General features: G+C 35.7%; 1 protein-coding gene across 5 annotated transcripts in view; it reads left to right on the forward strand.

The window, feature by feature from the left end:
* The window catches only part of LOC150096319 (nuclear factor NF-kappa-B p105 subunit-like), a 378,899-nt gene that overhangs the window by 135,547 nt on the left and 216,130 nt on the right, over nt 1-27,222 (forward strand). For all 5 annotated transcript variants that reach the window (XM_090409204.1, XM_090409205.1, XM_090409208.1 and 2 more), the window contains exons 5-6: nt 4,493-4,593; nt 26,354-26,515. In XM_090409204.1, the coding sequence (XP_090265330.1) occupies nt 4,493-4,593; nt 26,354-26,515 (263 nt within the window). The remainder of the gene's footprint in view (nt 1-4,492; nt 4,594-26,353; nt 26,516-27,222) is intronic.

Raw genomic sequence — 27,222 nt, forward strand, 5'->3', positions numbered from 1 at the left:
ATTAAATATTGGTAGTCCAAGCACAGAACCTTGCAGCATACAACTAGTTATTTGTCTTGTCCTGTATTTTGATTATACAATATATACTCTATGGGGTATTTGTCCAGCTACCCTTGTATCTATATCACCATCATCATAGCCATAATCATTTGCTCTAGTTTGTGTGGCAGAGTTCTAAATGGTATCCTACTAAATGCTTCACAAAATCTAGCAGTATTATCATGTAGCCATTTCTTTTATCAAACTCAACTGTCAGTAACAAAAAGTGAGTAAATTACTAAGGCATGACACTTACCCTTCATAAAACCATGCTGTCCCTTTACCCCTCCATAGAGTAGCATTTAGTATACAATTTACCATCTCTGTATTTTGGAACCTCCTTTATGCATTAAAACTATTCTACTCTCCTTCCACTCCTTTGGAACTTTATCAGAGCCTAATGAGAGGACAACTAATTTCCTTTGCATAGTCTCATAATACATGAACTGATATTCCATGGCTATATTTGCATGGGGACTCAGCAATATCCTTAGCACTTCCAATTCATCAGTCTCTATTTCCATTTAATTTTCTGTTACTGCAATATCTTCACCTGAATAACAAACCTTTGCAAAGTGTTTCAGCAGTAACTCTACTATTGTGTCTGTTTCTGTCACCTCTCTGCCATTAGCACTTATCAAGTGTTATCCTTCCATAGTCAATTTACTCTTTTACTCACCACAGAGTAAAGAACTCCTTTGTGATTTTTTTAGCCTGCTCATCTGATTTCCTCATTTAATCTGATTTTACCTTCCTTTTACCATGCCGATTACCTTGGGCATTCAGTCTAATATTGCTTCCTTCAGAGATCCCTTGACTATTTCCCATACACTGCTAACATGCTTCTCTTGGCATAAATTCTTATGCCAAGCTACTGCTTGTCAAAATCCTGTGCCTTGTAACCCTACATATACTTCTTAATTGAAAATTCCACATGTTTGTAACTTTCTAATCAAAGCAGATAGATTTTCTCTCTCTCTCTCAATCAGATACAATCTACTTTAGTTATGGACAGCACTGATGCTATCAACAGATCCAGCATTCTTGAGTACCCTCTATAACATGCTGTTTCAAGGAATTATCTCTTAAGCAGGTGAATAAATTCCATTTCCTTCCATCTGTATGATCTTTCCTCCTCCGATCTCTCCCAGTAGTTGAAGTCCCCCAAATAATAATTACTTAGCCTGCACTCATAATTAATTTGTCAATGCATGTCATCCACATCTTCCATTGCACCCCTGGCCTATAACTCACACCAAGTTGCTAGAAATGCATTGCCTTCCACATTTGTCTTCATGGTGGCTTCTTACTCTTTTTCACTGCAATTCATTTGTTATCATCAGTGTTACTTCCTCTTTTCCCCTTCCCACCTTATTCTCTCATTCTTCCATGAAAATACTATACCCATCATATTCTATCTCTGTAACTACATCCATATTGCTAAAGTGTCCAAGGTAGCTCATAGAATAACTTTGTTATTAAAGAGCACATTCACAAGAAGAGATAAGGAAGTCACTATTCCTGTTTATAAGGCCTTGACATGACCATGTCTGAATCACATTACTGTGCTTGCTTAAGTCTTCTCGCCCACGTTTCTTTGGGATGATGAAGTCATGGAGAGGATCCAGAGGAGGGTTTTCAAGATAGTGCAGGATCTGTGGAATACTCTCTCTCTGACAACAGATGGAGGGTTTGTAGGTTGCAAAAGTTAGTTGATAAGGTAGAAAAGAGGGAAATATGATAGAAGCATTTAAGTTGCTAAAAGAGTTTTATTATGTATTATTATTATTACATAACACCTCCAGGGAGTCCAAAGACTCATCGAGGAAGGGTACTTACTCTACAACTCTCCATCTCCACCACTCCACCAGCGACATCTACTGCTGACCACCACCACTTGTATTTTCACAAACATCCATGCCCATGGCAGGATTCGAACCTGCAACCTTTTGGGTGGAGAGCAGATAAGCTAACCACTCAGCTGACCAGGCTGGCAAATAATTAGTGCCAGCAGCACCCAGGGTTCCCAGGTGGTGGGCTCAGGTTTGCTTAACTTCAGTGATCAGACGAGAACTGATACTTTCAAACCGAACTGGTCCGTTAATAATAAGAATGTTTTATAGGATTGATGCAAAGGAAATATTTCTGCACTTGGCAAGAGGGGACAGAACAAGGGATCATCCCTGGAAATTGAGTAAGAGTGTGGTTTGTAAATGTGTGAGGACTAGATTTTTTACATGAAGAGTGATGAATGCTCAATCCGTTGCTAGAGTTTGTTGGTAGCTTTGTCAGTGATTTCAGGGAGAGGTATGATAAATACTGTGTGGATAGTTTGGATCTCCATGGTACCTGTGTAATAATAATTATTATTATTTTATATATGGAGTGGTCGTATCTCCTTAGATAAGCTTAATAAAAAGCATCAAGGGTGCAAGTTGAGACATTACACCTCAACCAGGATCAACACGAAAATAAAAAATCAATTTATTGCAACTGCAGCATTTAGATATATTATTACTCTGGCAACCCATTCCACTCATTCACAACTCTCCAAGCAAAAAATTTAGTCTTCACACCTTTATTCACCTTCCAGGGATGACTCCCTTGTTCTGGTCCCTCTAGTCAAGTGCTGAAACATTTCCTGCATCTGTCCTATAAAATCCTTTAAGCAACTTAAATTTTTCTATCATATCCCCTCATTTTCTCCTGTCAACCAATTTCTGCAATCCACACACCCTCAATCTATCCTCATAGGGAGCATTCTACAGGCATCTAACCATCTTGGTCACTTGCCTCTGAATCCTCTCCACTTCTCCCTCACCGTCCCAAGAAACCCAGAGAACCAGACTTGAGCACAATAATCCAGATGTGGGCATAGCAAGGCCTTATAAAGAGGAATAACAACTTCCTTATCTCTACTTGTTAATGTGTTCTCAATAGTCAACTAATCTTATGGGCTTCCTTAGCAATATGTCCTCTAAACTTTAACTCTCTGTCTACAACCACCCCTAAGTCTCTAGTTTCATTTATTTCCTGTAGTACAGTGCCATTAATGTGATACACAGCTTGTAATTGATTTATCCCAAAATGCATAACTTGACATTTCTCGACTTTAAATTGACATCCATTATCTTTTGCTCATACTGACAGGCTATTTAAATCACCCTGCAAGCTCTCCACATTCCCTTGATTAACTATTACTCTACCTAATTTTGCATCATCAGCAAACAACTGAATATTTCCTTTCAGGTTATTTCCTATATCATTTATGTATAAATTAACAACAGTGGTCCCAACACTGAACCTTGTGTCACACCACTAGTCGCTTGCTTTTGCTTTGATTCTGCCCTTCAATACACCACTTTTCAATATCTGTCCAGCAGCCACCCTCTTATCTACTTAACAGAGTTTCATGTGGTATTCTGTCAAATGCCTATGCAAAATCATCGTGGAGCCATTTCCTTTATACAACTCAGCTGTTACTCTATTATAAAAAGTTAGTAAATTACTAAGACATGACTGACCCTTCACGAAGCTATGTTGACCCTCATATAGTATCATATTTTTATTTACCATTCTTGAATTTTTTTTACCAATTTTTCTAGTACTTTTACCACCATGCCTGAGATACTGATTGGTCTATACCTTGCTACTGTAGTCTTAGAACCTCCCTTATGCAAGGGAATTATTTTTCCCTCTTTCCACTCCTTTGGATACTCTACCAGAGCTGAGACTATTAAAGAGCCTAGTCAAAGGTATTGTCAGTTCTCTTACACATTCTTGCAAAATCCTAGCTGATATCCATCTAATCCCATAGTTGTATTTACATTGAGATTCTGAAATATCCTAAGAACCTCCAATTCAACCACCTCTGTCCCCAAATTAGTGTCTGTCACATAGGTTAAAACAGTAACCTCACTAGGATGATGTGTCCTTGCAAAGTGGTCACTCAGTAACTGAACTGTTTTATCTGCTTCTGTCTCTTCATCACATCATCACTCATTAAGGTTAATCTTCCATAGTCATTCTTCCTCTTACTTGCCATGTAACAAAATAAAATTACTGATAAGTATGAATTTATTATTGTTTCAAAAAGAATGTCCTGATTTGAAAATTGTATATCTCTGCAACCACAAACCACAAATGAATGCAACTTGTACCATGCAAACATCATCAGTACTTTTTCAATTGTTCAATATATTGCATCAGTTTATTATAACAGTTCCATAGGGCTCATGTACTATATAAAAAACTTGATGAGCTGATGAAAAGCATTTTTAACTTCTTCAATAAATGTAGGTATGTGGACAATATTAATCTGCTTCCTTCTTATACTTGATTGAAATGTTTACTTGTCTAATTAGCTGCAATTATGGTTCAAATGCTGCATTATTGTTTTATTAAAAATCTGGGCACTTCAAAGATAAGTTCAAGTTTTATTTTATTTCAACAGATTCCAGAATCTAGGAATTCTTTTCACAGGTAAAAAAGAAGTCCCAAATGCTATATATGATGCCAAATTAGCAAAATATCCATGGAACAGTCAACTTACAGGTATATTTGAAAATCTTTGTTTTATCTATCTTCACCTAGGAGTTACAACATTTGATTTATTAAAATACAATTAAATATTAGTTATGTTAAAAGATGATAAAGCAGATTGTTCTTCCTTCCTGCCGAAGTTACCAGTATATTATGACGATGATGAAAGATTGATTACGTTAATTGTTATGTTCAGGAAAAGGCACTAAAGTGAATAAACAAACAATAATTATGAAATATCTCAAAAATAGAAAACCGTGTTGTACTAATCCAGATGATAGAATGAAGATGATGTTTTGGAGCCAATCAGAATTCAGAAATGCACTAACTAATATAGTTATATGTGTAGACCTAAACAGAACAGAAATTATTATTACAAGCTAACTTTGCAACCATATGCCTGGGGAAGGAGTGTCCCAGGTTCAATTCCTGTTGAAGACGTGAGGAACTTGAGGATCTTCCTCAGGCTAGCCAAGTTAGCCAGTCTTGGGCATGGGCAGTTTATCTAGCGTTTTTCATCCTGCAAGCAGGCAAACTGGCCACGTGAACATACGCTTCTACAGCTAAAAATATATCCCCCCCCCAGCGGCAGACTAGGCGACAGGTCGGTTGGGAGTGGTACTAACAAGTAGTCGCATCTAAGTAACACGCGGGCCCTGCATAGGAAGCGGGAATAACGCGTAGTGAAAGAAGAAGAACTTCAGGGAGTCAGGAACTCATCAAGGAAGACCACCTATCACTCACACCTCTTGTATTCATTCACAACCTCCAAAGGCAAGCCATTCTAGTCATGCAACATTCTGTGAAAGAAAAATCTTGTCAAAAAATTAAAAATTCCATCCACTAGTATCCTGGATGATCTTTTAGAAGTTTTTAGGTCTCTGTCATTTCTCTGCTTTCTGTTTTACCTGTTAATACAAGAACAGAAGGTGCCCAGCATCCCTTTACTGTGCAACTGCAAACATACTGAATCTGCTTCTCATCATCCTCTTTTATTTTGTGCACCTCTCTCCTCTAGTATAGCCCTCCTCATGAAGTATTCCCAAACAACTATAACCTACAGCTCTTCCAAAAAAACATCAATAAACTTCTATCTCAGTCCTCATCTGCACCCCACACGCAGCACTGATACACTTATAGGTCTCTTGACCTCTTGTGTATGAGATAATATATATATAAAATATTACTAACTGATAGCCATTTTTACATGCCCAAAATTCCAGCCTATTCAAATCATTCTTCAAGTACAGTAGTATGTGCAGGAGTGTGGGATATGTTCCAAGACCCCCAGTGGATATCTGATACCGGGGATAGTACCAAACCCTATATATACTTTTTTTTTCCCTCTATACATACATACCTATGATAAAATTTAATTTATAAATTAGGCACAGTAAGAGATTAACAGGTATAACTAATAGTAAAATAGAACAATTATAAAAATACATTGTAATAAAAGTTATGTGAATGGAATCTTAGCAACCTCAGCATATGATTTTTTTTTCCTCATGAAATCAAGAACTTTCACCTTTTCAATTAAAGGAAGCACTTTATGGCTTATCTTTGATATCTGAATTGCCAGCATCAATACTCTTGCCCTTTGCAGCCATTATTAAGTAAAATAAGGATTACTTGAACACAAGCACGGCAATACTGTGGCAGTCGATCTGATAACGGAGATGGCTACTATGTGGCTAACAGGCAATTAGCATATACAGTACAGTGTAGATATGCTGGACAAATGGATGATTCATGTCTTGGGCAGGACAGCACTAGATTTCATCATGCTATTCAGAATGGTGTGCAATTTAAAACTTATGAATTGTTTATTTCTGGAATTTTTCATTTAATTTCTTTTATTTCTAGCGAATCTGCAGATAAGTGGGGGGGGGGACCTGTACTGCATATCAGCCAAATTTCTGATTATCCTGCTTATCTTTGCATTATCAGCAAATAGGTATGTCTTCAGTTAAATCCTTCCAATTGCCATTAATGTAAAGATTGAATATCAATAGATAAAGGATTGATCACTGGAGTACACACTATTTGTCACCTTAAATCTTGCAGACTTGCATCCCCCCCTCCCCCCATACACTACTTTTATATATGTCAGCCAGCCATCCTCTTATCCAAACTAGCAGTTTATTTCCAAAACCCATATCATCCAACTTATGTAACAGTCTCTGTACTGAATCCTTTTAAAAGCTTTAGCAAAGTCTAAAAAGTATCATGGTATATCCATTATACTGGTCTAACTCAGCTATCATATTATAAAATTTGAGCAAATTACTCAAGCATGCCATCCCTTAGTAAGTCCATGCTGTTCATTGCAAAATATAGGTTCTCTGTCAACCCATTTCTATATGTGATCTCTTACCAACTTTTCCAACATCTTCACCACTACTCCAGATATACTGATAGGTCAGTATTTATACACACTACTCATTGCACCACTCTTATGCTCTGGGATTATCCGTACATCTTTCCACTCCTGTGTTGACTCAAATTATATAGCTAGATTAAAGCAACATCTGGTTCACTTGGTGGTGGTTTTTCCCTTCAGTCATTTCTGACCCTAGGTGACTTTGTAGGCATTGTCCAGTCCCCAAAGTGTTTCTGGTGAGATTTTTACAGGGTAGTTCACTATTGCTCTCCCCCCCCCCCCATTTTATTTGGCTCGGGACCAGCATATGGCTGGGACATCTTCATGACTATAATCTAGTGTGTTGTTCACAGGGCTGGTTTGCCTGTTCTGTGGGGGGGGGGATGAAAAACCTGAGTTTCCAGGTGAAACCCCCACCACCACCACCACCACCACCACACACACACACACCTCAGTATGAGACCGACTAACTCACTTTTTGTTGAAAGAGACCAGATGAAGTTTCCTCATGTTCCACATCGAGAAGAGTTATCTTTCATATTCATTCTTTTTGGTTTGTTTGATTTTTTGATTTGTATGTCAAGACAAAAATTTGCTTCAACAGTGGTGGTTAATTCTGCATAGTAAAAATTAGCCATAGCCTTAATCAAAGTTTATAAATTGACCATATCTGGGATTAAGCATGTGACCATGATATATCAGGTGACTGTGATAATGTATACCCAGACTCAGACTAACATCTGACTAGTGAAATATTTGCCTTTGAGATATTTTAAATGAAAATTTTTAATTTTTCTAATCCTGTGTATTACCATAAGTGCTGTACCTGTTTCATTCTCAAAGAGGTAGGGACCAGGTGCATGTGTTGATTATACCCCACACAAGACTGTCATTCTCAGAGTGCAGAGTTTTTCATGAATAATCTTAGGATTCTCAGTTTTCAGAGTATGCAGTTGTGTGTGTGCTCCTAAATAAAACTGAGCTTTTATTCTGATTTGTGAAAAGTTATTGTTATAATTGAATAAAATGCTTTTATTTCTAGTAAAAAAACTTTTGTCTTAAATGGAGTGAAAAGTATAAAAACTTCTATACTTTTTTGGGCTTCATAATCAGTTTTCAATATCTTGTTGGTATTTTTGAAGAGTTTTTGAAACCTCAAGTGTGGAGAGTTTTTCCTCTTGCCACACTGTATATTAAAACTTGACAAGAAATTATATTTTTTGTTTTAATCCTATGCCCAAGCATAATCATAAGTGTAAAAGGCCACTGATTTGAAGTCACCAGCCTCTATATACAAGTACACTAGTCAGGAAATTACCTCATTCTTGCTGCTTATACTTAGGTCTAGGATTAAAACAGGAATATAATTTCATGTCAAGTGATATTTTATTACAGCAAGTATTAGTTGATATTAAAAATACCGCAATTGTTGAAAGTTTTTTCTGCTTGGTTATACTATAAATTTAAGATGCCAAGAAATTATATACTTGGTTTAATCCTTTATCCAAGTGTAAGCAAACAAAGTTTCCACCTGAAGTATTTTCAGGACTGGGGCAACTCATATATAAAAGCTAATGACTTCACATCACTTGCCTTAGTATCTCATAATGCAAAACACATATCCTTGCAGATATGTATAATGCTGTGCATTATATATTATATACAGGTAGCCCAGTCGTGAAGTGACTTCATGCACAAACTTTATTTGCTTACACTTGAATACAGAATGAAACCAAGAATATGATTTCTTGGCATCTTAAATTTATAATACTGCAGTTTTTCTTCTAGTTTGGTCAGTAGAACTGGAAGGAAGAGCTGACTTTGCTATTCAGGTACTAGTTGTACTGCAGCAAATCAAGATTCAAGGATGAGAAGTCACAACAGTCAGGATGATATTAAGAATTATGAGAGTAGTAGAGACTGGTGTTTTATCAATGGTGTGTGTGTGTGTTTTTTTTTTTTTTTGGGGGGGGGGACCCTAAGCCAGAGAAGGTAAAAAAAAAAGTTGGGGATATTCTCAATTTGGCATAATTTGCAAGGAATATTAGCATAATACACAGCTGCCTTTGTGGTAGAAAGAATTGTGTGCAACATTATTTGAGCAGTTAACTTCAAACTTTGGTTGTTTGTAGCTACCATCTGGAATTATTTAAACACAGGAAGTCAGGCTATGATGTTTCTAATTCACAGTGCATATTAATTTAAGTTTGCAATTGTTGGTGAAGTGGAGATAATTTTTTTTTTTTTTTATTTGGTAAGAGTTTTTATGTTTTTAAAATGTTCAGCGGAAATTTTTGAGTGAAATTTCTTTGTTTTTAATGCAGTGACACTATTTATTTAATATTCCTATCCTTCTGGTGTTTTTGAAATGAAATCAAGAGCAAGGACATCATCACAACAAGAGATAGAGGAGAGCATCCTATGTTAGAAACTTAATGGTGTGAAACAGCTCTGAGAAAGGATTAAAAATAATATATAATTCATTCGGTGTTTAATATTTCTAACACATGGATACAAAGAACATCTAGTCTTCATGCCATAATGTGGCCCCAACATTTTCCCATTCATCCCATACTACACAGCTTTTTCAGAGTATGATCTGATGGTATAGGTGGTGGTAGAATTATGTGCCTGCTAATTGGTAAACTTCCAGATAAGTTACCATCAAGTTAAGTTCTATGTATACTCTCTAGCAACTAGCTTGCAGAACTACTTTACTGCTGACCTTCAAATAGATGTGGCTGTGAATCTCTACATTATATTTGGTATGTCCTTGAAGGCCATCATTCATCCTGAATGTTCCAGTGGGATGAAGGAAATAGAAGCTGGAACTCCTACTGGAAATCATATATGACATCAACCACTTTATGTATATAATAAAGTAGTTGCTGTTAGATATGGTCTCCAGTGGTCATCTATTATCTAATGGGTCTAATGGCATTTCCTTCTATTAGGAAAGTATTCCCTTTGCAGCAGGAATACTTTATTGAATTTGTCATAGTGCATTGGTGGAAATGGGCCTTGCCACATGGGAGGAATGGATTGAGTATTGGCTGAAGAGGTTGTATATTGCACTCTACTGGCTCATTAATAGCCCACATATATTATTTTGGCTCCAAGGACTCATTGAGGAAGGGCCTATATCAGTCACTCATTCCTAAATGCCCCATCTCTCTTTGCATACATTACTCAAAGATGCACTTACAACATAACTATACCTTCACTCAGCTTTCGGGGATGATTGTAAATTCTATCCTCACCTGCCATAAGCTGCAAAATCAAACTTGTATCCTATCTTTAGTCTTCTCTCCCCCTCCCCATCTATTCTTCAAACTTTGAAGACTACATTCGCTCAATGTGTCTTGATGTACACAATTCCATAGGCCAGTTATCATTTTGGTTACTTGTCACTGGAACTTTTCAACTAGCTCCCTGTTTTCTTGGAAGACCTGTTATCATATAATTTAAAATGTACACAGTAGACATTCAAACGTGGTCTTATCAAAGTTTTGCAAGTGGGAGAATAACTACCTTTTTTCTTATAAGCTAGTATATTTTCTTTCACATTGTAGTTATCGGAAGCAATGCTTTAACCATTGATTCAGCTTCATTGATTACATCATCATTTTTCTGATATGTATCCTTAAGGGATGTATAGGATACTAGAATAGCACTATATGAATACGTTTATATTATTAGTAATCTCCTATTAACAAATTTCCTCCAATTAGAAGTAACTAGTCTGTTACTTCTAAGCACTCCAATATTGTCATATTTAATATTTTGATCTTCCTCTGGTTCCTTTACCTGTCATCTCAGCATCAAACACTTGTTTCTAATCTTTTCTCTCTCATTTTATCCACCTTAGATTAGCTCTGTTCACAATATTCTTGAATGGGAACAATGTCAAGTTCCTTTTTAATATCTTCATTTTTATTTCAATAGTGAATTACCATGAGTTAGCATAATTAAAATAATTATCAAAATGGAGGAAAACTCACGTAAAAAACTTTATTAATGTAGAATTTTGCTTAAGTATCATAGGTATCATCAGTCAGTGTAAGATCACAGAAAGATATAGAGTGTAAGGTAACTAAAAAAGGTCAGTAATTTCCTAACATTATTATCATTAAGATTTTTCATAAGCTGCAAAATCGATGAGTTCCTGACTCCAGGGAGTCAGGAACTCATCAAAGGAGGCCATACTGTTTGCACCAGCTGTCATACCTGTTCTCGAATTCATTCACACTACTTGCGCACACAACATTCAATGGTAATCCATTCTAATCACACATTACTCCATGAGAGAAAAATCTAGCCCTATAACCCCCTTCTTGACAACATTCATTCTCAATTTCCAAGGATGCTCTCTTGTCCTTTCCCCCATCAGCCATAAAATGAAAAATTCCATCTACTGAGATTCTGTATAAACCTTTCAGAAGTTTGTAAGTCTCAATCATGTCACTCCTCTTTCTCCTGTTTTCTAGTGTCTGCAGCCTACAAATTGTCAATCTGTCTTCATAATTGTATTCCACAAACCTGATATCATTTTTGACATCTCCTTTTGCACCCTCTCCACTGTATCAGAATCATCAAAAAAACCAGGAGACCAGACTTGTGAAAATAGTGTAAGTGAGGTCTTATCAAGGCCTTCTAAAGAGTCAAAATGACTTCTTATCTTTACATGTCAAGTTTTGTTTCAGGATTGCTATTATTCTCTGAGTTGTATTTACAATTTTTGCTATATGATCCTTGAACTTCAACTTCCTGTGTACTAAAATTGCAAGATCCCTGGCCTCATCAGTTTCTTCAAGCAAAATCCCACCAATATAATATGACATTGGATATCTAATCACACCAAAGTGCATGACTTTACATTTATTAACATTGAAATGACAGCCATTTTCACATACCTATAATTTTAGCCTATTCAAATCATTCTGCAAGTACTGCATATCAGGAACACTCCTGATTACCTTACCTACGAGGGGTGGTCTGAAAAATTCTTGGCCTTGACCATAGATGACAACACTATTGGCAAGATTTTTTTTTCTAAGCTGGTACATCTGTCATAAGCATCCATGTAAAATTGCAAATCATTCTATCAAGTAGTTTGTTTTATACAGCTGTCTGAAGCAAAAGTGTTGTCCATATCCCTTGAAATGGATAAAATTGAGTATCGTACGGTTATAAAATTCTTTGTAAAAGAAGGTTTAACACCAAAAGAAATTCATTTGAAGTTCATAAAAGTTTATGGGCACTCTTCTCTTTCATTTTTTTGACAATTAATAAATGGACTGCCAAGTTTAAACGTGGTCGTACCAGCCTTGAAGATGATCTACATGAAGGACGTCCAAAAAGTGTAACAACACCAGAAATCATTGATCAGGTACACGATATGGTATTTGATGACCGGTGAGTCACAGTGTATGAAATTGCTGAGACTATAGGCATTTCAAAAGAATGTATGTAGGATATATTTTGCATGAAGAATTGCATATGAAAAAGCTTTGTGCAAGATGGGTGTTATGCTTGCTCACCATAGATCAAAAACACACTCACATGAAAATCTCTGAACAGTGCTTGGAGCATTTTAACAAGAATAAAACAGATTTTGTGTGTCGATTTGTTACTATGGATAGGACTTGGATTCATCATTACACACCAAAATCCAAACAGCAGTCAAAACAGTGGACAAAAGCCTGTTGTTCAGTGCCAAAAAAGATAAAGTCTGTTCCATCAGCAGGAAAGGTCATGGCATCGGTGTTTTGGGATGCTAAAGGCATTTTGTTTATTAATTATCTTGAAAAGGGTAAAACAATAACTGGGGATATTATTCCGATCTGGTTTGCAGAAGAAAAAACTCATCTTTCATCAGGCCAATGCCCTTCCCACAAAAGTGTTGTGGCAATGGGGAAAATTAAGGGGACTGCACTATGAATTGTTGGAACATCCAACCTATTTCCCAGATTTGGCTCCCTCTGACTTCTGTCTCTTCCCAAAACTAAAACTCTTCCTCGCTGGTCAGCATTTTTCTTCGAATCAAGAGGTGATTGCAGCTGTAGAGGGTATTTTGTAGATCTTACTGAGAACCACTACAGGTATGGTGCTGGAGCATGTCTGGAATAAATGAATTTAATCTTAAGGGAGATTATGTTGAAAAATAAAAATAATTTTGATATTATAAATTCGTTTTTTCATTGTTAGGTCGAAACTTTTCAGACCACTCTCGTATCTTTGCATCATCACCAATTAGCTGTATGTCGCATGTCAAATCCTTCCCAGTGTCATTAATGTACAGATTATTAAATAACATATTTAATATTAAATAAAAAAAAAATATATGTATATATATATATACCTAGACAAAATAAAGTTGAGAAAGATTAGCAGATTTAAAAAGTACTGTCTCCCATAAATGGGATAGATGTAGACCATCGGATCTGTTTAAGTTAGGACATTGGAGTAAGGTTTCCCCATGTTTCTTTATGACTTTCTATGAGGAAATGACTTTTATGAAGGACTCTTGTTTTGTTCCAATGATTTCTGTGTTTAGTGTCAATCACATGTTCTGCAAGTCCAGACTGTTCAGTCTTATATTAAATACCATGAGCCTGAAGTTTGTTTTTAGGAGAAGCAAGAAAGATGGAGATTTAATAAATTTGTTTATGAAGAAATGTGTTAAACTTTACTTCACTCACCTAATTTAAACTGATCTGATGGTCCATGTCTATCCCCCTTTGTAAAAGATTGTACTTTTTAAATATACGTACGATATGTATGAGAAAAATGGCGAACAAGACATCAATGGTGACTGATATCATGTGGAATTTAGTGCAGTGTAGTGTGTTTATATATTCATTACCAAGAGTGAATGGTTTGTAGTATGAGAGCGAGAATGGTGAAAAAATTTCGAAATGTTTCATGAGTATAAGAAATGCAAGTCACAAAAGAATGAAGTGACTTGTAATAAGGATATAAGGCAGGATTGTTAAAGTGTTGTGCAGAATGTAGCGGAAGCAGTGAATGGTAGTGCACAAAATACGAATGAGAGTTTGAAGGAAGAGTTTGAAATACGAATGAGAGTTTGGTTGAAAGTAATTATGTGGATGATGAGATGCTAGCGTGGAAAGAAATTGCATGCTTATATGGACTCCTTCACAGGACAAATTGTGAGCTTGAGTGACTGGAGAAATGATTGGCGTGTGGTACAGAAAGGAGAGAATGAAAGAAAGAGTGAATGTGAAAAGCATAAAAGTGTGAGAAACTTGGAGAAAAGAGATAGTATTGTATGGGGATCTGATGATAAGAGGTATACTTAATGAACAAGTGGCAAAAGCATGTTTTTCAGGTTCAAAGATAAATGATGTTAGTGATTACTAAAATAAAGAACCAAAACTCTTAATTTCAGCGATGCACAATTATATAAATCAAGTGGATGTTAAATCCAGCATTATTTCAAAGCTGAATGTAGAAACTATGAAAGTTTCGTAAAGAAGTTGACCAGAGAGCTTACAGGAATAAACTCGGCGGCACTTACGAGTTGCCCTGGCATGGACCATACAGAAGGCATAGGCGCTTTAAGCATATATATGTAAGCTTTTTTTGGTCCATTTTGATAAAGCTATCTGGTCAACTTCTTTACGAAACTTTCATAGTTTCTACATTCAGCTTTGAAATAATGCTGGATTTAATATCCACTTGATTTATATAAGATGTTATTGATGTAAGTATGCAGAAGAATGTAGTGAACGAGTTAATTGTTTTGGCAGGCACAAATGATTTGAAAGGTGAGAAATATGCAATGAGAGAAGATACGAAAGAGTTGTTAGTTGAAGCGAAAATGAAGGGCAAGAAAGTAAAGATTGCGAGTCTGCTGCCTCAATATGATAGGACAGAATTGAGAAGAAAGGCCATGATTTCCAATGAGTCAATAAGATTGTACAGGAGGAATGGTGTTCAGTTTATTGATGTATGGAGTGAATTTGATGGACGAAAGAACTTGTATATGCCTAACGGACTGCATTTGAATGGTTTTGGAATTAGATGTTTTGGAGAAAGTATTGTTTTTAGTAAGAATGTGATAGTGCAAAACCAGAGTGAAATTAGAGATATTAGGGAGGATGAAATCAAGCATGTGTCTGGCCATCCCTGCGATAAATGAGCATGGGTACAGTAATGATTATGCAATACCGAATGGGATTTCACAGGTCTCCAATTTGAATGGGTTGGTAATGACATTACACAAGGGTAACTATGGATACAAAGGGATGTCGAAATGCATGTGCACAAATGCAAGAAGTATTAGGAATAAGAGTAAGGAATTTTTCGCATTGACGAGTTCAACTTAATCAAAAATTTAGCATCAGTGAGACTTCGTTGACTGAAAATGATATAGTTACAGGGATATAATGTAAAGGGTGTTGTATTTTCAGGGAAGATAGAAGGAACAGTGGTGGAGTATTGCTGATGATAACTGCAGAATTACAACCAACAAAATTAGAAGTTAAAGAGGATTTTTGGTCTGAGGGAGATGGTTCATTTGAGGCTGTCTGGCATGAGATAGAGGCAAATAGGACAAAATACATTGTTGGGTGTTGCTGTAGACCAGGGGATCCACAGAAAGATGTAAATGCTGTGTATCGGCAGATTAGCACATTCAGTAATTATTATGGGAGACTTGAACTCATCATCATTAGTGTTCTGTCTCTTGACAGGGCCAATGGTATAACTCAGCAGATTTTCTTCCCCCAATTTCTTCTGTCTCTTGCTTCCTCCTTCATTTCCTGATATCTTCTTGTTCCCATTATATCATCAAGCATCGTTAGTCGTCTTCTTCCTCTTGGTCGCTTTCCTTCAATTTCCCTTCTATCATTCTTTTCAGTAGGTTGTCTCCTCTTAATACATGTCCTATCCAGTTATGCTTTCTTCTTATTATTGTCTTTAGTAAATTCCTTTCTTCTTCAACTCTTTGTAATACTTCTTCATTGGTGATTTTTTCAGTCCACTTTATTTTCTCCATTCTTCTCCATAACCACATTTCAAATGCATCAAACATTTTAGCTTCTAATTGTCCATGTTTCTGACCCATATAAGGTCATACTCCAAATATAGCCTTTTAATAAGCCTTTTTTTAAAATTTTTATTCATTTTATTAATAAACAAATTTTTCTTGCTATAAAAGGCATATTTTCCTTGTTAATTCTTTCTTTTATTTCCATGTCACATTTTCCATTTTCTTGTATTATACTACCAAGATATTTGTATTGTCTCATTTGCTCTACACTTTCTCCATTCATCATCACCTTGATACTTCCTGGTTTCCTGGAGACTCTCATCACTTTTGTTTTCTTTGCGTTAATTTTCATACCATATTTCTTGCATATCTTTTCAAATTTTTGCATTAGGTGCTGTAGTTCATCTTCGGTATTAGCTAATATTGCTTGGTCATCTGCAAATCTAATATTTTGTATTGTTCTTCCTCCAATAGTGATTCCTCTTTCCTCTTAATAAAATGCTTCTTTTATCATTTCTTCTGCAAATATATTGAAGAGGTGACAGGCAGCATCCCTGTCTTACACCTCTGCCAATCACACATTTTTTAGTTTTTCCTACTTTTGTCTTTATTATGGCCATCTGGTTCATATATAATTCAGCTATTAACCTTCAGTCTCTCCAATCTAAACCTATTTTGCATAATATTTCCATCAGATTTTCCAATTTCACCATGTCAAATGCTTTTTCAAGGTCGAAGAAACAAATATAAACTTCTTTATTTACTTCTATATTCCTTTCGCATATGGTCCTCATTACTCCAATTGCATCTCTGGTTCCTTTTTTTTTTTTTTTTTTTTTTCTAAATCCAAATTGATCATCCTCCAGAAAATACTCCACTCTATTATACAATCTTTGATTTAATATTCTTAGCAGTACTTTGGAGGCATGTGAGAGTATGCTTATAGTTCTGTAGTCACTGCACTTAGCAGGATTGCTTTTCTTTTCAATTGGTATAAGAATACTCTCTGTGAAATCTTTAGGCCATACTCCTGTTTTGTAAATGAGGTTGCAGAGTTTCCATGTTTCTGTTATACCTTTGTTCTCCAGTTGTTTTAGGATTTCACTAGGTATTCCATCCATTCCTTCTATCTTTCCACTTTTTAATTCATAATTCTTAATTGCTGTTTCTACTTCTCTCTTTAGTATTTCAGGACCTCTTTCTTCTGTTGAGATTTCATTTTGCTCTTCCAATTCAACTTTTGTTAGTCTTTCATTTTTTGCGTAAAGTTCTTCGATGTATTCCTTCCATCTTTCACCCTGTATATCAATATCATAAATCAGTTTTCCTTGCTTATCTTCTAATGGCAGATTTCTTATGCTTTTTTTAATATTTGTAATTTCTTTTGCTTTTTCGGGAAGATATAAAAGGGGGCGATATGATAAAATGTCATATCGCCCCCTTTTTTCCATTTCTTCAATTTCTTTACATTCTGTTTTTAATCATTCCTCTCTTGCTTTATCAGTTTCTCTTCTCAGTTCATTATTTAATACTTTGTATTTTCTTCTTCCCTCTTCAGTGTTTACATTTTTCCATCTTCTTCTTTCTTCCATTTTTCTTATCATTTCATTTGTAATCCATGGTTTTTAATTCTTTTCCCTTGCACAAAACCTATCTCTTCAGCAGCTGTTTCATATATCAAGTTTTTCAGTTGATTCCATTTTGCATTAACATCCATAGTTTCTTCAGATATATTCTCGTTGTTCCTTATTTTATTTTCCAGTTCTTCTCTTAATTTCCTACCTGCATCTCCTTTGAGTTTTTCTAGGTTCCACCTTTTCTTGCTTTTACCTTTGTTTATTTTCTTATATCGCATTCTTAATTCCATAACAAGCAAATTATGGTCTGAGTCAATATCTGCTCCTGGATATGTTGATATCCTTTTTACACTGTTTCTGTACCTGTTTTGTATTAACATATAATCAATCTGGTATCTTGCAATAGCACCTGGCATTTTCCATGTATATCTTCTTCTCTTTGGAAGTTTAAACCAAGTATTACCAATGATTAGTTTGTGTCTTTTACAAAACTCTATAAGTCTTTCACCTCTCTCATTCTTTTTTCCAAGGCCATATCTTCCTGTTATTCCCTTCTCTACCTTTTCACCTACCACCACATTCCAGTCTCCCATCCAGATGGTACACCTTTTAGTTTTGTCTTCTTCCATCATCTCTTCTATTTGATTATATATCTCTTCTACTTCATTTTCATCATGGTCACTTGTGAGCATATATATCTGTATAATCATTATGTCCACAGGCTTTGCTTTCAGTTTAATCATAATCACCCTGTCATCACTTTTATATATTATTTTTTCTACTGAATTTTTAACCTTTTCATTCAAAACAAATGCTACTCCATTTTTCCCCCGTGTTCTACAGGAATATATAATTCTATAACCATCCCTTTCAAAATCTCCTATATCTTCCCATCTGACTTCACTTAGACCAACCACATCCAATTTATTCCTCTCCATTTCTTTCTTCAAGTTCTCTAATTTACCAGCTCTTAACATTGTTCTTACATTCCAAGTTGCAACATGTATAGTTTCTATCTCTTTCTCTCTTGGATGTCTTATTTTCTTCCCATTTTCCTCAATACTTGGGATCCCATCCTCATTGTCCATTTGAGGATTTTGTAGGTTAACGACCTGAAAAGCCTAATTTCTTCTTCTGCCGGGCATGACATCCATCGTTTGCCGATAGATCCCATTTTTGCCAGTTGTGGAAACTGAATTTGCCGAGTTCACCATATTTCTTGGAAATGATACTGAGGCGGTTTCCCGTTGCCTTCCTCAGGAAACCATTATGATATGGTTTCAAACCTGGGAGAGCAGAAGATTCCCACTGCTTAAAATAGGCTACTCCTCTCACTATTAAAGGTAGAAAATAAAGTAAATAGAAAAGATTCATCCCTAGCCCTCGAATTACTCTAATAGCATTGGGGGGAAGAAACAAGAAGAAGAGGGGAAGTATAAAGAAAGAAGATAGGGACCAGTCTACAGATAATATAACAGACGTACATTACACGAAGTAAGGCATGGTCCAGCATCAGGTACCTCGGGTTTGCTATTCCCATACTCACTAGAGTGAGCCCTTGAGACTTGAACTGTCGAGACATTAATTGGAGGGAGAGATGCTTATGATACCCAGTGAAAATTCTCCGTTAATAATGTTTTTTATGCGAGTTTTCCTCCATTTTTATAATTCTTTTAACCTTCATTTTTAATATAATTCTGCCATTCTCCATCTGTTCACTTCCCTAATTTTTCTCAGAACTCTATTTGTGGTCTCTAGTCTTTGATCAATGTTTTATTTCTAACCCAGCTGTCGGATCCAAACTTAAAACTTGTTTGAACACTTGTATAGTACTAGTTTAGCGGTTTAACTAATTTCTCTCTTATTTCATATCACTTCAACTGGCTCTCCTCTATACTACCAGCTTTGCTTATTTATTTTGTTGTCTATTTCCATATTTAATTTGCATCTTCACTAAAAACTGTGCCTAAATGCTGAAATATTTTACTTGTTCCATTCTCCTTTGACAATGCAGTTGAAGTTTTCTATATTCTTGCCTATTTTCATAGTTTTGTTCTTTTAATTGCTGATTTTGTTTGTTTTGAAGTACAATTATCTGCATAGAGCAAAGAGCGAAGTTTGGTATATTCAATTCTAATATCAGGTTGAGTGCCACTCTTTCATAATGTGATCCATATAGATTATAAATAAAAGTGGATATAGTGTGCACTCTTTGCTTACACCTGATTCTACATCAAATCCTCTTTTTCTATTTCTTTAATTCTAACTGCTGACATATAACTTAAGTATATGCTATTTATTGCTCTGTTTATAATGTTCCATTTTCCTTTATAATGGTAGCACTTTAAAAAGCTTTTCTCTAGGCACCTTGTTGTATGCCTTTTCTAAATTTGCAAAAGCACAGATCTTTTTTTATATTTTCACAGTTTTCTCAACAATTTGTTGTAAAATGAAAATCTGATGTTGACAAGCTGAGTTAAGGCCTTTATTTGGCCTCAACTCAGCTTGTTCTTCTCCAAGTTTCTCTTCCACGATTTTCCTTAGCTTCTTCTCAGGTATGCTCACATAAATCTTGATACAAAATTAATAACAGAAAAAACTCACGTACAAAGATTATTTAATAGTATACATTTTTGAAAATTATGGAGACAACTACCGTGTTTGAATAAAAACTTTAGTTTAATATAACTAAAATCTACATTCAACGTTTCGACCTTTATGTCAAGGTCATCTTCTGGAGCATACAACTATACACAGAAAACAAGCTACACTACAATCAAACTGGTTTGTTAAAGACACTGACCAACTGCTACAACAATTGTTGGCCTGACCTCTGGTGAATTTAAAAAAAAATATATATATATATACAGGGTGTTCGGGATAAATTTGACATATTTATAATTAATTATATTTTTCCGTAAGTTACATGTATTAACACACACTTCTCTTCATTTAAAAGTTTGGACCCTTCTTCATTCATATACAAGATGTCAGAAAGGATGGATAGCTGGAACCCACCTGAATCATGGAAGAGAATAACTTGTATCATGATGATTCGTGCCCGCCATCAAAATAAGGATATTACGACTGCTGCCCAATGCTCCCTGAATACAGTAAAAACAATCAGGCATGAACTAGAGACTTGCAATGGTGACTACGAGGATGTAGCAAGAAGAAAGATCCCTAGCAGACGATCTGATTGCGTTCGTACAGCAGAATTCCTCGCAAATCTGCAGGAACAGGTGTTGAAGAACCCTGGCATTGGAATTCGGGCTTTGTTCGTGGAGTTGCTAACTGTAGTCAAGCCCTGGATAGCCAATGGTAGGCCGTATGTATGGCAGCAGGATTCGGCCCCTTGCCACACCTCTGGGAAAAGTCAAAAATGGTTGTCTGAAAATTTCTACGACTTCACCAGTCCAAATGTTTGGCCTCCAAACTCCCCAGACCTTAACCCCATGGATTATTTTGTATGGGGCGCAGTTGAAAAAGACACCAATCGCACTTCCAGTAATACAAAAGCCCAGTTAATGGATAAAATTAAAACAGTTTTTGCGGCCCTTCCCAGGGAGACTGTAGCATCAGCTTGTTCGAGGTTCCGAAGCAGAATTGAAGCTGTGATCGATGCTAATGGTGGTTATTTTGAGTAAATCTTGTTGATAGTATTGTAATTAACTCTGCCTGTAATGTTTTTTTGTCAATTCATTAAATTTAATAGATACAAAGAAGATTTTCTTTTTCCTTACGAAACTGTCAAATTTATCCCGAACACCCTGTATATATATATATATATATATATACACACACACACACACACATCAATGCTAGAGTCCTATTAATAGTGTTATCTGTTGGTTGTAGAAATACATTGGGCACAACAACAAGTATCTATCTATATACATATATTAACATCATGTACATTCCAGCCAGTTGGTATGGAATAGTTTCTAATACTAGCTGAAGATTCACTAGAGTCGTGACTTATGCTGGATCTTATATATTAGGTAGGCTGAATGTGTGCCATCCAGATCCTTGGAATTTTCATGCCATCTTTGTTGTTGATATTTGGGTGGTTTATCAGGATTTCGCAGGCTTCCTTAAATTTCCTTTCATGCCAGGTTTTTGTGCGGTGTAAAGAGCAGGCGCTTTTCCAGTTGATTTGGTGTAAGGTGTTCAGTACATATTAAGTTCAAATTAAACAATAACTGACAATTCCAAAAAAGCACCACCTAAGTAGTTGGTGTAAGATAACTAAAAAGGTCAATAAATTTCCTAAAAAAAAAAAAAAAATCAATACAATAAAAAGTTAGGAAAGATTAGCTGATTTGTAAAGTGTTATCTCCCATAAAGGGGACAGACATAAGCCGTCGGATCTGTTTAAGTTAGGGGAATGAAGCAGAGTTTCACATGTTTCTTTATAAAGGCGTTCCATGAGGAACCAACTTTTGTGAAGAATTCTTGTCTTTCTCCAATGAACTCTATGTTTAGTGAAGATGGCATGTTCTGCAAGTCCAGACTTTTCAGGTTTAAAGTATTCAATATAAGATTGGTGTTCTTCTAGCCGAATAGAGGCAGATCTTCCCGTTTGTCTGAAATAAGATAATCCACAAGAGCACGGAAACTGGTAGATACCTGGATGATTAAGATGTGGAAGCTTGTCCTTAGGAGAAGTGAGAAAGGTGGAGACAAGCTTCCACATCTTAATCATCCAGGTATCTACCAGTTTCCGTGCTCTTGTGGATTATCTTATTTCAGACAAACGGGAAGATCTGCTTCTATTTTACCTCTTATTTCTTCATTTTTGAGATTTCAACTCTGAGCCTATTGTTTAGCAGACATCTTTTCATTCTTCATTAAACCTATTCCTCTTTAACCTCAGTAATAACCTGAATAGTCAAGATCCAAGAATGATTTTACTATCGGGGGGGGGGGGGTAGAGACTAAGAGTAGTCTAGCCTTAATGACATTCCTTCCAAATGGTAACCTTTATTCTTTATTTTTCAGTATACTGGTCAGATGTAGTTACAAATCTTCCCCCCCCCACACACACACACATTTCTGATGATGTATCTTTCACAACTGCATTGAACCATATATGGTACACTTTCTTATCTAATGGCTATAATTTCAACAAATAGATTATAGGAATTCAATTACTATTGAATGTGGGACTAGATGGGATATCAGTTTGGGTTTTGCAAGAATGTGCAAGGGAACTGGCAATGCCTCTGACAAGGCTGTTCATTTTAAGTCTCAGCTCTGGTAGAGCTTCAAAGGAGTGGGAAAAGGGCAAAATAATTCCCTTGCAGTAGCAAATTATAGACAATTAGTATCTCAGGCATGGTGGTAAAAGTACTGGAAAAATTGATGAAAAAGAGAAAGAATTCAAGAATGGGTGGATAAAAATATGATATTGTAGGAGGGGAAACATGGCCTTGTGTCAGTCATGCCTTAGTAGTTTATTATATTTTTATAATAGAGTAACAGCAGATTTGGATAAATGGCTACATGACGATTCTGCTGGATTTAGCAAAAGCATTTGACAGAATACGACATGGAACTCTGTTATGCAAATCAGAACAAATGGGAATGGTGATACTGATTAAGTGAATAAGAGGGTGGCTGCTGGACAGATATCAAAAAAATGTATGTGGAGGGGCAAAATTGAGGCAAAAACAGGTGACTAGTGGTTTGCCGCAAGGTTCAGTGCTGGGACCAATTCTGTTTAATTTGTATATAAATGATATAGGAAATAACCAGAAAGGAAATATTCAGTTCTTTGCTGATGATGGAAATTAGGTAGAAATTTAGAGTAATAGTTGATCAATGTGATGTGGAGAGCTTGCGAGACGATTTAAATAGGCTATCAGTATGGTCAAAAGATAATTGGTGTCAGTTTAATGTAGATAAATGTAAAGTTATGCATTTTGGGATAAACAGATTATAAGCTGTGTATCACATTGATGGTGCTATACTCCAGGAAATAGATGAAGCTAGAGATTTAGGGGTTGTTGTAGACAGAGAGTTAAAGTTTAGAGTAGATATTGCTAAGGTTGCCCACAAGATTACTTGGCTATTGAAGAACGCATTAACAAGTGGAGATAGGGAAGTTGTTATTCCTCTTTATAAAATCTTGATAAGCCCAAATCTGGATTACTGTGATCAAGTCTAGACTCCCTGGTTTTTTGGGGATGAGGAAGTGGTGAAAAAGATTCAGAGGCGAGTGATCAAGATGGTGAGTGGTCTGTGGAATGTTCCCTATGAAGATAGATTGAGGGTGTGTGAATTGTAGAAGCTGGTTGATAGGAGAAAAAGAGGGGATGTGATAGAAAAATTGAAGTTGCTTAAAGGATTTTATAGGACAGATGCAGGAAATGTTTCACTTGACTAGAGGGACCAGAACAAGGGAGTTGTCGCTGAAAGTTGAATAAAGGTGTGGTTAGCATGGGTGTGAGGACTAGATTTTTTGCTTGGAGAGTTGTGAATGAGTGGAATGGGTTTCCAGAGTCAGTTGTGAGTACTTTGTCTGTTAATGGGTTCAAGGAGAGATTGTTTGGATAGTTTGAGTCTCCTGTGATGAGTCTTCGGACTCCATGGAGACACCATACAATAATGATAATAATAATAATTCCATATATTTGCGATATGTCAGAAAAAAATAGCCAGAACTTTGAAATAATACAATATCTACATTGCTTTTACCCTATGACATGAGACCGGAACAGGCCACATGGCCTAAATTTCCATGTTAGGAAGAAGAAGAAGAAGAAGCTTTTACCCTATTTGAAACTGGCCACCCTGTCTTGTCGTTAGGGTAATCGACCTTTTCTTGCAGTTCCTGATGTGGATATGGTTCTTTGTTCCTGCAAGTTGGTCTGCTATTGGCTGACTGGAAGATCATCCAACATGTACTTGGAAGTACCTAAAAAATACATTTGTAATCATGACTGTGGACAGTCACATTTAGAAGACTGTAGCTTCGATACTTAGAAAAAACCACTATGCTTCACTTTAGAATCCTTAGCTGCCCTTGCTTTTTAGTAACCTAATTTAGATAAGCATAGATGTTTCCACTTACACTTTTCCAAAAATTATGGGTTATGTTCTTCTCTTTAATAAGATGCTAACTGCCCACGAAGCTAAGGAGCGTGGTTTAATAACAGAAGTATTTGCACATGATAATTTCCAAGAAGAACTTGATGCACGACTTAAAGACGCTGTACAGCTTTCTAAAAGATCAATGGTCTCTTCAAAGAAACTGTGTAGAGATGTAGAAAGAAATATCTTACAGGAAGCAAACATTGCAGAATGCAATCAACTGAAAGAATGGTGGCAGGCACCTAATTGCCTTCAAGCTGTTCTGGAATTTTTTCAAAAGAAAGACCAAGATACAAAGCAGCCACCATCACAGACTGTATGAGATAGTAGGGCTTCAAATTAGTTTTTTCTTGTCACTAAAAATGTACACACGTTACCAAGTCATATTCATAGTATCTCTAAGCATAGATGTATTAAATTTTTTAAAATATAGGAAATTCTTAGGCATTCTGAGTTACAACATGGCTCTACTAGCAGCCACAGAGAGTGCCTTTTGTGTTGCTTGTGTTTGTTGCAACTTGTTATACTCCTAAGATGTATCTGCGCTCAGATAAAATATTAAAAGCATTAAACTGTTTATTTATTATTTTGCTGTGTTCATTTTTTTTAACATCCAATATGAGTTCTATCACACCTAAACATGCAATATACAAATCGAATAACAATGGTTCATGTACAGAGCCATGTAGTACATTATTGGTTACTCTTCCTCTTAGACTCAGCACCTCCATACGAGTCTGCTTCACATACCCATCTCTTTCATGTAGAATCTTGTCAAATGCCTTGGAAAAATCCAAAGTATTGTGGTATATCCATTTCCCTTAGCCAGCTCTGCTGTCAGTCTTTTATGGAACATGAGCATCTTGTTAAAACAAGATTTACCATTAATTATTTAAAATATAATATATTTTATTTCCTTTCTAGAATTGAACATTAAAAATTAGATATTTAGATAATTAGAAAATTAGATATTAGAAAGGAACTCAACATTATTAGCATTCAAGAATGTGTCAGCAGAGCTAAACTAAGGTGGTATGGTCACTTACATAGAATGTGTGAAGAAAGGTTAGCAAAACAGGTGTTTGATGCCAAGATAGTAGGAAAGAGACCCAGAGGAAGATCAAGGTCTAGGTGGATCGATTCGATGAGAAGTGCCTTAGAAGCACGAAATGTTAGATATGATGATATTGAAATGTTCACAAGTAATAGATTGATTTGGAGGAAAATTGATATGAGATTAATAATATTGTAAACTTAATCATGTAGTGCTGTCATAGCAACCTGAATATCCCTTGGGGGTACATATCAGGAAATTGATGATGATATATTTTATTAATTTTTATTATATTTATATTTTATATTAATTTTTTGTTAATATTGTTTTGTTAGTATTATTCATTGAAGTGCATCATCATTCAAACATCTTTTTACCATTATAAATAAATGGAGTATGTTCAAATAACATTTTTTCCCTATTTGTAATACAGAAAACTGTTCACTCAGAAATCCCTCACTGTAACTTCAGTTCAAGCTGTGTAGATTTATTCATTTGTTATTGATATTTATTCCATTAAATGTCAATGAATTTCAAACTAGCATTTAAAACTATCTTCTGTAGTGAAATTTAACCACTTATCTGGCTAATTTTGTGTATGTTTTCGGCAGTTATATATTTAATTCATTTATAATTATTTTATACAGAGGCAGATAAAAAGAGGTTGCGTGATGAAGCAGAAAAAGAATCAAAAACATTTAATTTGAATTCTGTTAACATATGCTTTGAAGCATTATTGCAAAATGCTGAAACTGGTCGTTGGGAGCGAATATGTGATCCTGTTTATTCAGAGCCAATAGGCAATTTGAGTAAGTATTAAATTATTATTCACTGTATATTTTGCATTATGTATGTTTTTGGGTTTTACATTATGCCAAATTACTTATTTAAAAAAATCAAACTGGTGAATTCATACACCAGTTTGATTATATCAATCCAATGCAAGAAGTGTGGTAACAGAACCTATAGCAGATTAGTATGGGGGGGGGGGGGGGCAAGGATTTACAGTGAAGAAAAATAATGAAAAAAATAAAGAAAAAAAATAGCTATTCAAAAAATTCTTTTTTGAATAGCTATAAAAAGGACTATTTTTAAATAGTCACTGGAGAATGTTTTGTGAGCAAGGCTCTTCCAGAGTATAGAGGTGGAATAAGAAAAGCAGAGGAACAGATTCAGTTAGTTACTAGTTGGACTATAAATGGGTGTTGGGCAGCTAATGCTGTTTGTTTTATTGCAAGGTTAATAAAAAGTGAAGGAGTGGCAGACCATGCAAGCAAGTACTTGTAGAAAAGACAACAAAAGTACAGGGTGATCATAAAGTCGTGCAACCAAAAGTTTGAATTGGTACCAATTGTTTCCAAATCAATCATTCTTTACACCACTAGATGTCATCATCATATTATTACAAGCTATTAGAGACGCTGAGTTCACTGTGACATGTACAGGTTGTTTTCAGTGTAGCTTTGCTCATTGTGGAAGTGAAATGTCTTTTTCCCAGTGGCAACGAGTTTTCATT

This window comes from Typopeltis vanoorti, chromosome 19 (genome assembly GCF_054136105.1).
Source record: "Typopeltis vanoorti isolate ZY-2024b chromosome 19, IOZ_Tvanoo_1.0, whole genome shotgun sequence".
In the NCBI taxonomy this organism is placed as follows: domain Eukaryota; kingdom Metazoa; phylum Arthropoda; class Arachnida; order Uropygi; family Thelyphonidae; genus Typopeltis; species Typopeltis vanoorti.